This window comes from Arachis stenosperma, chromosome 9 (genome assembly GCF_014773155.1).
Source record: "Arachis stenosperma cultivar V10309 chromosome 9, arast.V10309.gnm1.PFL2, whole genome shotgun sequence".
NCBI classification, from domain to species: domain Eukaryota; kingdom Viridiplantae; phylum Streptophyta; class Magnoliopsida; order Fabales; family Fabaceae; genus Arachis; species Arachis stenosperma.
The window spans coordinates 146,158,440-146,173,580 of record NC_080385.1 but is presented as its reverse complement, the minus strand read 5'-3'; the positions used below and the strand labels follow the sequence as shown (position 1 = coordinate 146,173,580).

General features: G+C 31.6%; 3 protein-coding genes across 3 annotated transcripts; 2 read left to right on the top strand and 1 right to left on the bottom strand.

Annotated features, from left to right (window-relative positions):
• The first annotated feature begins 6,280 nt into the window (after positions 1-6,280).
• Positions 6,281-7,577, top strand: LOC130950034 (uncharacterized). The gene is made up of 2 exons (XM_057878600.1): positions 6,281-6,524; positions 7,390-7,577. The coding sequence occupies exons 1-2, from the start codon at positions 6,281-6,283 to the stop codon at positions 7,575-7,577; spliced, it is 432 nt and encodes a 143-aa protein (XP_057734583.1).
• Positions 7,578-8,814: 1,237 nt separating this feature from the next.
• Positions 8,815-10,130, top strand: LOC130951910 (stellacyanin-like). The gene is made up of 2 exons (XM_057880657.1): positions 8,815-9,034; positions 9,272-10,130. The coding sequence occupies exons 1-2, from the start codon at positions 8,866-8,868 to the stop codon at positions 9,667-9,669; spliced, it is 567 nt and encodes a 188-aa protein (XP_057736640.1). The 5' UTR covers positions 8,815-8,865; the 3' UTR covers positions 9,670-10,130.
• Positions 10,131-10,186: 56 nt separating this feature from the next.
• LOC130951911 (uncharacterized) lies at positions 10,187-12,144 on the bottom strand. Its single transcript, XM_057880658.1, has 2 exons — positions 11,980-12,144; positions 10,187-10,655 (listed from the first exon to the last, which is right to left on the bottom strand). The coding sequence occupies exons 1-2, from the start codon at positions 12,056-12,058 to the stop codon at positions 10,444-10,446; spliced, it is 291 nt and encodes a 96-aa protein (XP_057736641.1). The 5' UTR covers positions 12,059-12,144; the 3' UTR covers positions 10,187-10,443.
• Positions 12,145-15,141: the final 2,997 nt, after the last annotated feature.

Sequence of the window (15,141 nt, the reverse complement as noted above, 5' to 3'; positions counted from 1 at the left end):
GGGCGAGTATGTTCTCATTAAATAATATAGAATCATATCCATATACCTATATGTTGATGTCTTCGTATTATTTGGCGAATAATTCTATCTTTTTGAATTCTATCCAGTTTGTTTGGGAAGCTTACAATGTTGATTTGATAGAGCAAGATACCATCTCGAAAGATATCCGTCGTCATTCACAAGTTTGGAGCGTAACGATACCATTAATATCGTTCGAGACTCTTGAGTGGCATGCAACTGACAAGTGCATAAGGCAATTTGGTTTTGTATAGAATGTCCCACATTAGAAGAGATCTCTGGATAGCCAACATGGTGAGATTTTGACTGGACCTAAAAGCCAGGATTGATTCGTCACACACAGGTTTTGGTCTTTTGGATAATGCAATGGACCAACTGATTCATTCATGTCCTAGCTGAGGATCTCATGCCTTTGCATCATCCGTTTGACCTTTATATGTATTGGTATGGAGAGAAATATGGGATTCACTTGTACTTGTCTGATCTTGTCCTGCAAGAAAATCAAGAGGGAAATGCTAACCTAAATCAGCCACACCATGCAGAGCCGCAACCATCACCACAGCCGCAACAACCCCCATAGTCAACACCACTACAGGAGCAACCTCAGCAGTCTTCAAATCCATATGTTCCTCATACCTGTTTCACGTGCCTTTTACACCGTCGTTTCAATTACAGCAACATAATTTGGGTGTATCACATTTGGAAACAGGAGACCAAGCATCATTCAGCCAACTACTTGGTTTCATGGCAACAGATCCAGGGCAATTATAGTCTTGTAACCTAAGTAAAGTACCCCCCACCTAGTTCAACGCACCAGAATGTGCTAACCTAAGGAAGGAAGTTATTGAATTTTTTGAAAATTTTGTTTCATACACCTTCAGGAAACTCTAGAGGCAGACTATCTGTTGATTTGAGCAAGAGTGATGGGGGTTGAGGTGTTGTTAATAGCGAAATCCACTTGAAATTCACCACAATCACACCGACACTGACGAAGATCAACTACAAACTCCAAACCACTAGGCATCTCACACACCTCAAATATTTCATTCTACTCGTCAAAACAACTAACCTGGATGTTTTCCGTTGTGTGCTGATTGGTATGCAACTTGGAGGTCACAAACTCAGAGAACACATAACCAACATTAATTCGAGTCTCAGCTTTAGCCCTTTTTCTAGTGAATAACTCATTAAGACTGTAAAACATTGCCTTGATAAGTGCACTGACTGGGAGATTACGTACCCCTTTAAAACCAAATTTGTGCACTCAATTAAATTTGTAGTCATATGTCTCCGTCGGTATCCACCATCAAATGCCAAAGCAAACTGTTCACGCGGAATTCTATCTGGCCACCTTGTGTACGTCTCATCCCGCTTGCGTAAACACTGGTGATGCAACTGGTACTCGTGCACTGTCCTAAAATACCCTGCGACAAGAAAAAAAGCAGGATACAACCATTATGATGATGGTAACTATAACAATTAAACACTTAAGTGTTTTTATTTACCTATGTTGATGATAACCTTTTGTAGATATAGTGCCTTAAATTTTCTCAAAAAGTTGGACTCTATATGCCTGATGTAAAATATGTGGAAAGCCTTTGAAGGCAACTAAGCTCTATTGCTATAAGGGACAACTGAACTAATGGAATCGTGTCGATCAAAGATGAGGTCCACACCATCCAGTGTCACCACTTGTTGTCGCAAGTTATTAAGAAAAAAATGCCACGCATAAAAAGTCTTCCCCTCGACAATGACAAATGCAATAGACACGATATTGTTCTTTCTATCCTGTGAAACTACAACCAATAGACAATCCTTATATTTTTTATACAAGTGAGTCCCGTCTGCCTGAATAATTTGTTTACAGTGCCTGAATGCTCTAATATAAGGGTAATAACTCCAAAAGACCCGATGTAATACCCAGATATCAGGAACCAAGTTATCCCCCTGGTATTCAGGTATGGTCTCAAAGTAGATGGCTGCGGTCATGGCTTCAAACTATAAGGGTAAGGTTTCATAGGAAGCTTCCCAACCTCCGAATATTTTTTCTATTGATTTTTATTTTGCCAACCATGTTAGGCAATAACTTATGATGTAATTAAACTTCGACTAAACTTCAGGAATGACAGATTTCACATTTATGGATGGGTCAGCTTTTACCGAAGGCTTAATTACTTCTGCAATTGTGATAGAATCCAGTTTGGAATTGTCTTGAGAAATAGTAGTTCTAGTGCAAGTGTGACTACCATTATATCTCTTTATCTCCCAATAATACTTCTTCTGGATCATGCTAACTCTAATCAGCCAATCACAACTTGTGTCGTACTGTGTATATTTGCATAAAATGTGTGGGGTTCCGACTCATACACCCTATAGTCTATGCCTCCACAGATAGCGTAATTTTTTACTACCGCAATCACAGTTTTTCGTGAACTAAATTTCATTTCCACGACAAATTCATCATCTATTGCAATAGAAGGCTCTACCATAACAACACCATGACATAAACTTACAAAGTATGTATACAAGTATATATAAATATATTAAATTTAAATATACAAATTTTAAATATATAAATATAAATATATAAATAAATATATAGTATGTATAAATATATAAATATGTAGTACGCATAAAAATATAAAGATTTAATTATTCTGTTGGTCCTTATAGTTTCACTAAATTTTTAATTAAGTTCCTATACTTTTTTTCCTTTCAATTAGATCCATACATTGCTTTAGTTTTGTAATTAAGTTCTTCGTAGTGTAAAAGATATTAGAGTTAACTAAATATTTCTTTGCAAAATGAAGGTATTTATAATTAAAAATTTAATTAAATCTTTGACCGCATGTATTTTGGTAAAAACATTATGTTAATTTTAATATTTTTAACATGAAAAAGATGTAATTACAAAATTAAAAGTAGTGTAAAGATCTAATTGAAAAGAAAAAAAGTATAAAGACCTAATTAAAATTTAGTAAAACTATAGAGACTAACAGAGTAATTAAATCAAATACAAATATATAATATATACTTATATATTATACATTTATATATTTGTCTAAACGTATAAATAGATAAATATATAATATATATAAATATGAGAATATATAGATATAGTATCTGTATAATATATTATAAATAAATAATATCAAATTTATTTTATTCTACAAATATAATTAGTCATTATTAATTGCATAAACAATCTAATAATTATCATATTATTTTACGCCAAACTCAAATATTTCGATGTTATACAATTACCGTATACTTATCTAACTTACATACTCAGATTCAAATATTTTCAAGAAATTCTGGTGCATGCATAATTTCTAGATCTAACGTGCGCATGAAAGATGACTCTTTAAATGGGTGCTGGTTTACAAATATATTTGTCACTTCCGCCATATCTGTTTTCATGTTATCATCAACTTTACCATCATTTCATTTGGATCAACAACCTCATAGTTGATTTTGAATCATTTTTTGTTATCACATTATAATCTCTCCATTCGATATTTTTATTGATTTTAAATTGTTCGAACTTAATGTACAACTCGATAACACACACTTGTAATTGACTTTCATAATAGATTGAAAACATCTCTTTCATACTCGCATTGTCGGTGACATACTTCATTTGAAAAATGAACGAATCCAATATATATATATATATATATATATATATATATATATATTCGATACCGTCTTTGATATATGAGAATTTACCCTTTCACAAATAACACATTTTAATTCTTCAAATGATAATGTAAAAGAAATAATAAAATCACATGGATTATTCTTGCATATAAATTTCCCCTCCTTAGATGTTTGTAATAATATATGACTATTATAGTATAATTTTACCATAATTTTATCTTTCATTTTTTTAAACCAATGTCACTCACTCTCCTCAACTAGTTTATATTGACAAAAGTGAAAGAGAATAAAGTGAAATGAAAAACAACAAAGAAGAAGAAGGACCAGCAGGTGAGATGGAGAAGATGAAGTTTGCCTTGCGAAACGGCACACCCATGGGTTATGTATACAAATTGGATTCTCAGAATTCACAATTTTGACCCATCGATTTGAGTTTTTAGGATTTATGAATTTTTTTTTAAATACAAAACTGACCCACCAATTTACTCTACACTTAAAAATTCGACATCTTCAGTATACTACAAATCAGACCCTAAATTTTGTGTTTCAGCCAAATCTGAGTCTCTGATTTTTTCTAATTTAAAAAAAATACATTTCCATATCCATTAAAAATACGCCACTAATCTATAATCGTGCATAACACATACTGAATTTTCATTACTAAAAAATTTATCCTCAATTACGTTATGTATATTTTTGTGGCTATATAATTAAAAAAAAATACATCTTCATATCCATAAGAAACATGCCACTAATCTATAACCGTACGATTTTGTTGTGCGTATTTTTGCAGCCTCAATATTTTTTATATGTACTTTTGTCAATTTATTTACTCCATAAAAAAAGTAATCGTTTAGTTGTTTGGCTATATTATTTATGAAGCATACTTGTATTAATATATAGATGGCTAATGGTTTCAGTTGCAAAGCAACTCAACAAATGACACGGCTCAAATTTTCATAAAAATAAGATTTTATCTTTAATTTATATATATAATAAATTTTCTTGAATAAAATTGATCTGCTCCCTTTTATTTTTTTTTTTTAGAAAATGAGTCATTGTTTATGTTATAAATGATAAAAATGACATCCATACTAAAATCATTTATCAAATTAATAATTATATATTTATATATAAATATATATATCATTTCATATATTTTTAATATGTAATTTATATGAGTAACTAATTTTGTATACATATAATATGAATGTATAAATGATTCAACCATGTTTTATATATATATATATTAACAACACTTATAAAATATATATTAAAACACAAAATATAATTTAAAATATATATATATATTAGTTAATTTGATAATTAATTTTTTGTATACACACACATATAAAATTATATATATTATATTTTTTTCATATGTTTTCTCTTCAAATAACAAAAAAAAAGGTTAAGTATGATTTTGGTACCTACGATATAGGTCGAAAATTTTTTTCGTCTCAAATTTTTTTTGCATACAAAATCGTCCTTAAGGTTTAACTTGGTTTTAAAATCGTCCTTACCTTAGGGACCAAAATCGTATAGAGGTGGCGGCAGAAGCGAAGGTAGAGGTGGATCGTGGACAACTTCTTCTTCTTCACTTCCCCCTTCTTCTTCTTCCATTCCTCCTTCGCAGGAGCAGAAACATTTTTTTTATTTTATAATTTTTTTGTTATGGGTAATTTGGTCCAAACTTTTAATATTTAAGTAAAAGAAACGATTTTAAAATTTGATTTTAAACCTTAAGAATAATTTTATATGTAAAAAAAGATTGGAAATAAAAAAAATTTCGGGCTCTATCTTAAAGTCTAAAATCGTGCTTGACCCTAAAAAAATGTGCATTTGGTCATGTATAATTTGGTTGAAACAATAAGTATTTACTCATTTTTTAAAAAACATATCTATTGTATATTATTTTTAGAAGAACATCAAAATAATTACCTTTCTTATAATATTCATTATACAAAAAAAATAGCAGTTTACTAACAATGAGATATTAATTAAGAAATTAAAAGAAATTATAAAATATAATATTTTTAGACAAAAATATGATAATGTTCTTAAAAAAACTAATCATCTTAATTGTATAAGTAATTTAATAGAATGATATTTTATTATTGAATGTTAAATAATAGCATGCAATTTAAAAGAGTTTGATCAATAATGTTTTAATTGTAAGTTTCTTATTTACTTTTTCTATAAAATTCTGTTTGTAGAGCAATTTACTATTTTATTCTCCTTCTTCATAAGTAAAGTTTTATGCATTATTTATATCTTGTATAAACCATAATACTATAGCCGTTTATGTGCATTTGTGTAAAGAGATCCGAAAATAACCTTCTTTTTATTTGTTGTATGGACTATAATTTATTTGATGGTCTAAATTGCCCCTAAAACTATGTAGAGTTGTCTGAATTGGTAAGAGGAACACAATGAATTCGGCTTTATTTTTGGGATTAGCTTTGACTCAGCTTCTTATTGATTTATTTGATGCACAAGACACATGTTCTTCTTTTTTCCTTCTCTTAAATCACCGTCAAAATCCACTCCCATTTTCCTTCTCATCAAAGAAAACAAAAAGAAAACAAGAACATAAGTGAAGATGCACAGGTCTGCAAGCTGGAACAGGTTCTCTGATGATTACTTCAAGCATTCAGCAATAACTCTGTCTCCAGGGCACAGATCATACTCTGTTTTTGACACCACCACTTTGCCAACGTATGATCCCATTGCTGAGTTGGCAAAGAAGGAGAAGGCACGTGTCAAGTTTGCAGAGAATGCAGTTCATGTTATCCCTTTTGTCCTCCTTGTTTGTGCCCTCGCTCTTTGGCTCTTCTCAAACCCAGGTGCAGAACACATTCCACATCATCCATTCCTCGGAGATTTACTTCTTTGAATATAATTAGTTTCTATAATGAGTCTTAAGTGACTATTGTCATGTGTATCGTGTTCCTTCTCTTTTGTTTCTTCACTGTTTTGTCTTTGTAATCTGAATTTGAGTCTGTTACAACATGTTACAGTTATGATATGCGGCATCTATAAATCTAATTTTGAACCTAACTTGCATGGAATCATAGATCATCATAGTTTACTTCTGCATTCACTAATTATGAATTATTTAGTAATTTATATTCTTAGGTCTGATTTGATAAAGTTTATTAAAAATGTGTTTGTATTAAAATATTAGAACTTCTTTTGAAAGTACTTCAACAATTATCTTTTAAAATTAATTTGTGTTTATCAAAATAAAAAAAATTAACTTGTATATTAATAAATATTTAGATTTATTCTTAACTAATTATTGGGTTAAATTTTTTATTCACAATCAAAATTCTTCCTCTAGTTTTGTTTATTATGGTTATTTTAAATTTTAAAAATTATTTTATCAAACACAATAATTATATGCATTTATAAAAATTATTTTCAGTTTGATTTACTAAATATAAATCTTATACTTTTTACAAAACTATCATTCAAAATTTTATAAATTACTTATGAAAATTGAAATTTTACCAAATCAACCTTGATAACACTTGGAAGAAATTCTTGATCTCACCATGCTTATGAGATTAATGAAGAAATAGACATGCACTAATATAAGAAAAAAAAAAGGTCATGTATTGTTAACTTTCTCACTTTGAATTCTATAACATCACTATTTTAAGCTCCATCTTTTTTCCTTTTTTCTTTTCTTTTCTTTTCTTGTTTTATATATAGATGTGGGAATGATAGGAGATCCAATTGGAAGAAGCATTGAAGGAATGAGTCTTGAAGGAGAAATTGAAAATGACAGCGATGGTACTCAAACGGGCTTCTTACCTATTGTCAACCCAGATGACATTTCCACAAAAGATTTTGCAGCTGATAAACTTTCCATTCATCTAAAAAACTTTAAGTAAATTATATGCTTCAGTTAAAAATTGAAGTGCAAGTACTTCTACAAATCTACAAGGCAATTCTAAGCTCAAATTTTTAACTATTTCCCACCTTGTATTATTCTCTGTTAGAACTTAGAAGCAATTGGTGATGGTCCAAAATGGTGAATGGCAATAGTCTTACATTTAACTAATTTACTAATTATTAGAAGTATAAACATTCATATATTTCTCTTTTTATTAGTTTAAATTTTTGAGTAAATAATTTCTTCACACTAATCATAAAGCTCTAACAATTAATACTAAATATGTGGGATTTTTATAGTCCATGCTTTAGGGTGGTCATTCTCATTCCACTTGATGGCTTAAGTTAAAGTGGTTGAAAATAATTTCTTTTAAATAATATTCTGGGAAATAAAAAATACTATGCGTTCGTCAAAATCACAAGTTTAGTTTCATAATCAATAATTTTGGGTTCAAATTATAGGAGTGAAAAAGTAAAATAAATAAAAAAAATGCAAAAACCTGAGACAAGATCAAATACGTATATATAAACAATTTAATCAACCATCGCATATAGAAATATATATTTGACATCTCATAAGTTTTTCTATTATAATACTAAACAAGGTTAGTTATTCGTTTATTACCGATTTAATTATTCTCCTATGATAGGTTTGATTATTCTAATAGTTGATTATCTAGTTAGAAAAATATGTAAATTAATATGTAATAAATATACATAAATATATAATAGCTAATTTAATAGTTAATTTTTTTGTCCATAAGACTTTTTTATTTATATTCTTAAATTTCCTATATATAAAGACACACACAAAACGTGAGCACTCTTTTCAATTACTATATTTGAAATTTTGACTCGGAAGTCGGAATCTTCCACTAGACCTAGTTCCTTTTACTTAGATTTCTTTTCTTTTCTTCTTCGTTGTGGAATTTGAAGAATATCATGTTTATATTAGATTAAAAAAAAGGATGAAGAACAGTTACTTCTTGAACTAGATAATTAAACCTTCAAAGTCAAACCTACTTAAAAGCCTTATTTGCAGTGCAATATGGTTTAACCACTGGCCAGCTAACGTGACCAATGAATCACTCAACCATCTTGATAAAATTCACATACCAATTACCAAGTATCATTTATTATTTCTTGCAAATTTATTAATATTTTGGGAGTTAGGTCATCTGAAAAATGAGCAAACTTCCAAGTAGTTATATATATCTTATGTTATATGGACCCGCCCAATAAAACTTATAAGTTAGTTCCATTTTTTTCAGCTTAATAATTAACTTTATGATCAACATGGCAAAGGTGGTCCTGTCATGTTTTCTTCTCTTTGCTTTTGTGGTGGTGTCATGCTCAGCCACCACCTACACTGTTGGAGATACCTCTGGCTGGGACATTAGCACTAATCTTGAAACTTGGGTTGCTGATAAGAATTTCAAAGTTGGTGATTCTCTTGGTAAGTACTTAATTAATGTTCATTTTCTATATGGCTCATTTTTTATACAGTAACTTCTGAAATGAATTATTGTTTATGTTAGCAGTTGTACTAAATTTGTCATATCAATTTTGAGGGGCTGGAATTCAATAGAAATTGAAATATTAAGAGCAATAAACATGTAACTAAGAATCAAATTTTATTCACAGAATTTATAAATTTTAACTTTTCCGGGTATATTTTGATTTGATTTTGCAGTTTTTCAGTATTCATCATCCAATAGTGTAGACGAAGTTACAAAAAAGAACTATGATACATGTGAAACAACCGATGTGTTGGCGAGTTATGGAAATGGAAACACTTCGGTGCCATTGACACGAGCTGGGGATAGATACTTTGTGAGCGGAAACAGGTTGTATTGCCTTGGAGGGATGAAGCTCCATATTCATATAGATGGTGATGACACGACGCTTTCACCGGCTATGGCACCTAATGCTGTGGCCGGATCTGACCAAAACCCTGCAACTACATTTCAACAGTCTCCTTCATCAAAGAAGAACACACCTGTTTCAAATGGAGTTGTGAATTTCCCACCAAATATTCTCAGTTTGGTTTACGTTGCTTTAGGCTGCTACTTTGGGATGATACAAATTTAGAGAAAACAAGTTCACGTTAATTTGACAAAAAAAATGTAATTTTGTTATGTTTTCTTGGAAGAGTCATCCACAACATACTTTATACATGATTGTTGTTGAACACAATTGAATGATAGACACTTTGATGTTTTTATGCATAACAAAGTTGGCAACTTGGCATGTTAGTTTACCTCATTAAACTGTTTTGTAGAACATTTGAATCATATGCTTTGCCTTGGAGGCAGAGGGGCTTTTACTTTAGATTTTATTTATAGTTTGTATGTAATCCACCTCACATAGCCCTAGTAGATTGAATTTGAATATTTTGTATGAAATTATAAATTCATATTTTAATGTCACTAAAGACAGGAAACAAAAATGGTTTAAAACTACTTGCATTGTATAAACTATTTGGAGTTGCACCCTTGATTTCCAATGCAATCCTAATAGCTTTATTTTTGGGTTAAAGAAACTTTTGTCTAACACTTTAAAAAAATGGCAAACCTAATATTGTGTTAAATTTAATCAAGCTATATAATAAAAAATGAAATAAGGTGACAAAGACCATGTAAAGACATTAATGTGTTGTTCAAGCAGTAAGTCTTATAACATCACAGCATACAACCAGAGAACCGTTAACTAATTATTACTCCAGTAATGGAAAATTTGGTTTTCCGTTTGAATTTTCGACGGAAACAAATGTCAAAGCAATAAAGCAATAACCTAGCAACCCAAGACAGTTCAGGACCCCCAACTGTTCTTATCTGCTATGCAATCTCATCTTACAATGAGGACCTATCCTGATGCTGTCTTCTTTTGCTGGAAAATGACTGCATAGACAGGAACCGCGACACCAATGCTGAAGCCGGTGAACACTGCAAGGGACATTTTCAATCCCTGATTGGTCATCCTGTCCAAGTTGTACATGTGCTTTGCGTGCATGTAGTATGGCTCATCATGGCCATGACCGCCTCTCTTGATGCCAGTAGAATGGAAACCTCGGCTACCTGCCACAGTGCAATGACATGAGGTTAAATTGTGAAAACTGTCTTTCCTAAAAGGTTTGTGAACAGTATCATTCAATCCTTTGTTGAATAATATTTCCCTTCATTCTCTGCCATTTTAAAAATCAGATTTTGCTAACTAAATCCAAAGACAAAAAGCCTACTTTATTGTCAACAGCAGTTTTTTACAAAACAAGTAAAATCTATCTTGGAACATATGAAAAAGAAGGGGGAAAAGTAAGTCCTCAGTTTGCAGCCTCATAATTGGATTTGGACCCTCTAAAGTGAGGATCTAATCATACTTGAAACATCTATAACTACTACCCTGACTTTAGACGATTGAAATCCCTCATAAGCAAAATGAGGATGCGGTTAGCAAATGATCCAAGAAACAAGAAACATAAAGCACTTTAGGCTACATAGACATGGTGGGATAGGACGAGACAAAGACACTAGTGGCCTTCCTTCTGAGATGCAACTAAGACAGTGTATTTTAGTCCCATTGAGTCTCTCTCTGATTCTGTCTTAGTTCAACCAAACATATTTGTATCCTACCATATCCATGAATAAATGTTATATGCACACAAAAATTAGTCACCAAATCAACCAATATATATTGTTTATAGATACTCACATTCTATATTTTGTATTTCAATATATATTCTATAAGGTGGCTGAGTTTTGAGTTTTGAGTTTTGACATACACGTAGCATGGCTGCTGTCCATAAACACTAACCAAACTACTCTAAAGACCATAGATGTATTTGACATGCCATAAACATCACACAAACAAAATGTCAACCCTAAAAATTCAGACCTTTCCAGAATATCAAACAATTCAGAGCTATAACCAAAACACAGAATCATAGATAAATGACTGAAAAAACCATTAATGCGTTCCAGTTTTCATGATTTAATTTCACTGTTTCCCTTTTACTTTCAACTGTTTCCTTGAACAAAAATCTGAAGGAAAAAAATAAAAAAGTAAACGCGACAATCTAAAACAGAAACCACACAGGCCCCAAATTCCAACTAATTCATCATCTAACTCGAAGAACAAACTCCACATCAGAAAATAGGTTAAACAAAAGGAACCCTTTTTTGTTTTCTCTAATTTTCCTAAAGCTCAAGCACATGATTCACATCGAGCTAACTCAACCCTAATACCAACTGGAAATTCAGTGTTTCATAACGATGGATCCATTTCAAATATGACCACGCCATTTTGCAAATTTCCCCCTTTTTACATAAAATAAAAATAAAGAATATTAATTTGGTAGAAAAAAAATTGAAAATAAAGAGAAAAAACCGGTAAGAGAGGAATTACCAGATGGTGATTTAGAGATGAATGATTGAGAGGAGCGAATAAGCTTTGCTGCGGATCTGAGAGCGGTGTTGGAAGCCATGGCTGCGGAAAATAATACCCTCTTCGACTCAGTTCTCTTCTCTTCTCTTTCCACAGGCGCAAAATTAATCAGTTCTATTTCTTAATGAAAACTGGCCATTTATATTGTTATATTAATTATAGACCTTATCAATTTATTAATTACATTTATTAATAATTAAGACGACCAAAAACACACTTAGTTCTTTTTTTTTTTTTGAGAACTTATATTAAAATGTTAATTTGTTTAAATATTTGAATATAATTAACTTGTGTTATAAGAACACGTTTTAAAAATATAATAATAAAAATTTTAATATTTTTAATATATTTAATATATTAAAAATGTAAAAAAAATTAATTTTTTATAATGATTTTTATGATATATTTAACCTATATTTTTAGGACAAAAATTAGTAAAATTCTAAAAATGTTACTCTGTAAATTTTATTTATTACATTTTTGTTGTTGTAATTGAAAAGTAACAAATATTAAATAAAAAAAATCAAACATGGAGCACCATATTTTGAGCCGAAAATAGCTCTAGTATATTGACATGGGAGCTGGGCCTTGATCTTTACGAGTGGTGAGCCCGTGGTTTCGTTGGGTCCAATGATATTATTATTTATTGGGGAAATTAAAACTGTTGTAATGCCCCGATCCAAAAACCGACTGTTGTAATGCTCCCGTCCAAAAAAAACCTGATGTAATGCTGGAAACTATAAAAAAAAATTGTTGTTGTTCTTGTTGAGGTTGGCCGATGTATAACTCGTTTACTGGTGAATACTTGTAAGCTCTCCGTCAAGATGAGGTATATGTCGGCAAAGAGAGAACAAGGGGTGAATACTTGCAAAAGACACTCCGACGCTCAAGTCAACAAGTGTTTAAAGAGGTATAAAAAAATTTTATGAATATAGAATATAAGACATGAAATAGAAGTTATCATGTGTTATCTATTATAATAATTCTATGAATATAGAATGTAAGACATGAAATATAACTTATCATGTATTTTATTTATAATAATTCTATGAATATAGAATGTAAGACATGAAATATAACTTATCATGTATTTTATTTATAAGATGATATAGAACTTATCATACATTGTCTACTGAGATATAGAAATTGGTGCCCTAGGCATAAATTTGATAAATGATATTCATGTTATGACCGTTTGGTCATAAGATGGAAATGATGGTAATGAAGGTGTCGATTACAAGCAAAGAATGAATGATAGTTAACGCCGAGTTATAACTCATAATGCACAATAAAGACCGAATTATAAGATGACGGATCAGTTGTAATGTTGAACCTACTGTCTTTTCACTCTTGCACTTGTTTATTTTGTATAATGAAATTCAGTTATCTAATAAAAAAAATAAAAATAGTTTTTTTTTCACAGTATTCCTCAACACGCGACACATTAAGGATTAATATATCGCAGATCAAAGCTTTGTTTGAAGATTTGTCGTTGGCTAATGGATTGCTATATGCATAAAACGGAATTCAAACTATCGACATTTGTTTAAGCGACCTAATAAGCTAACCACTAGACTAACCTAAGTTGGTTAAAAAAAATAGTGGTGCATCACCTGCTTTATAAACTGTGGACTAAGTTGTTATAATTGTGAGATGATTGGATCTTACAAGTCCTATAGTTCTAGTAGCTATAGCTTCTTAAGTTAGGCATCTACAATTGTAATATCGATCATTATAAGAAAAATGGTTAGTACCATCGGATTTATTGCAGGATATTTTGTCGGAACCAATCCGACGGTATAATTCTCGTCGATAATTAATTACTGTCGGATTCTGCGACGAATTCTTTGCCTAAAAATTATTTAATTACCAATGGAAAATTTTCGCCAGTAATTTTGGCGCTCCACTATTTTCTTTTCTGCGTAATTACCATCGGTGCACAAAATTGTGATACACAATGGCGCCAACAACTTGTACGCACAATTATAATCTCACTCTTTTTCACAACTTCGCATAACTAACCAGCAAGTGCACTGGGTCGTCCAAGTAATAAACCTTACGTGCGTAAGGGTCGATCCCACGGAGATTGTCGGCTTGAAGCAAGCTATGGTCACCTTGTAAATCTCAGTCAGGCAGATTCAAATGGTTATGGAGTTTTAATAATTAAAAAGATAAATAAAACATAAAGTAAAGATAGAGATACTTATGTAATTCAATGGTGAGAATTTCAGATAAGTGCATAGAGATGCTTTGTTCCTGTTGAATCTCTGCTTTCCTACTGCCTTCATCAAATCCTCCATACTCCTTTCCATTGCAAGCTGTATGTTCGGGCATCACCGTTGTCAATGGCTACCTCCCATCCTCTCAGTGAAAATGGTCCAAATGCGCTGTCACCGCACGGCTAATCATCTGTCGGTTCTCGATCATGTTGGAATAGAATCCAGTGATCCTTTTGCGTTTGTCACTACGCCCAACACTCGCGAGTTTGAAGCTTGTCACAGTCATCCCTTCCCGGATCCTACTCGGAATACCACAGACAAGGTTTAGACTTTCCGGATCTCAAGAATGGCCGTCAATAATTCTAGCTTATACCACGAAGACTCTGATCTTTCGGAATGGAGGCTAAGAGATACACGCTCAATCTTAAGTAGAACGGAAGTGGTTGTCAGTCATGCGTTCATAGGTGAGAATGATGATGAGTGTCACGGATCATCACATTAATCAGGTTGAAGTGCAAGCGAATATCTTAGAATAAGAATAAGCATGAATTGAATAGAAAACAGTAGTAATTGCATTAACACTCGAGGAACAGCAGAGCTCCACACCCTTAATCTATGGTATGTAGAAACTCCACCGTTGAAAATACATAAGTGAAAATAGGGTAGGCATGACCGAATGGCCAGCCTCCCAAAACGTGAACAATGGTCCCCAAGATTCCAAGATGAAAATACAATAGTAAAAGGTCCTATTTATAATGAAACTAGCTACTAGGGTTTACAGAAATAGATAAATGATGCAGAAATCCACTTCTGGGCCCACTTGGTGTGTGCTTGGGCTGAGCATTGAGCTTTAAACATGTAGAGGTCTTCCTTGGAGTTAAACACCAGCTTTGGTGCCAGTTTG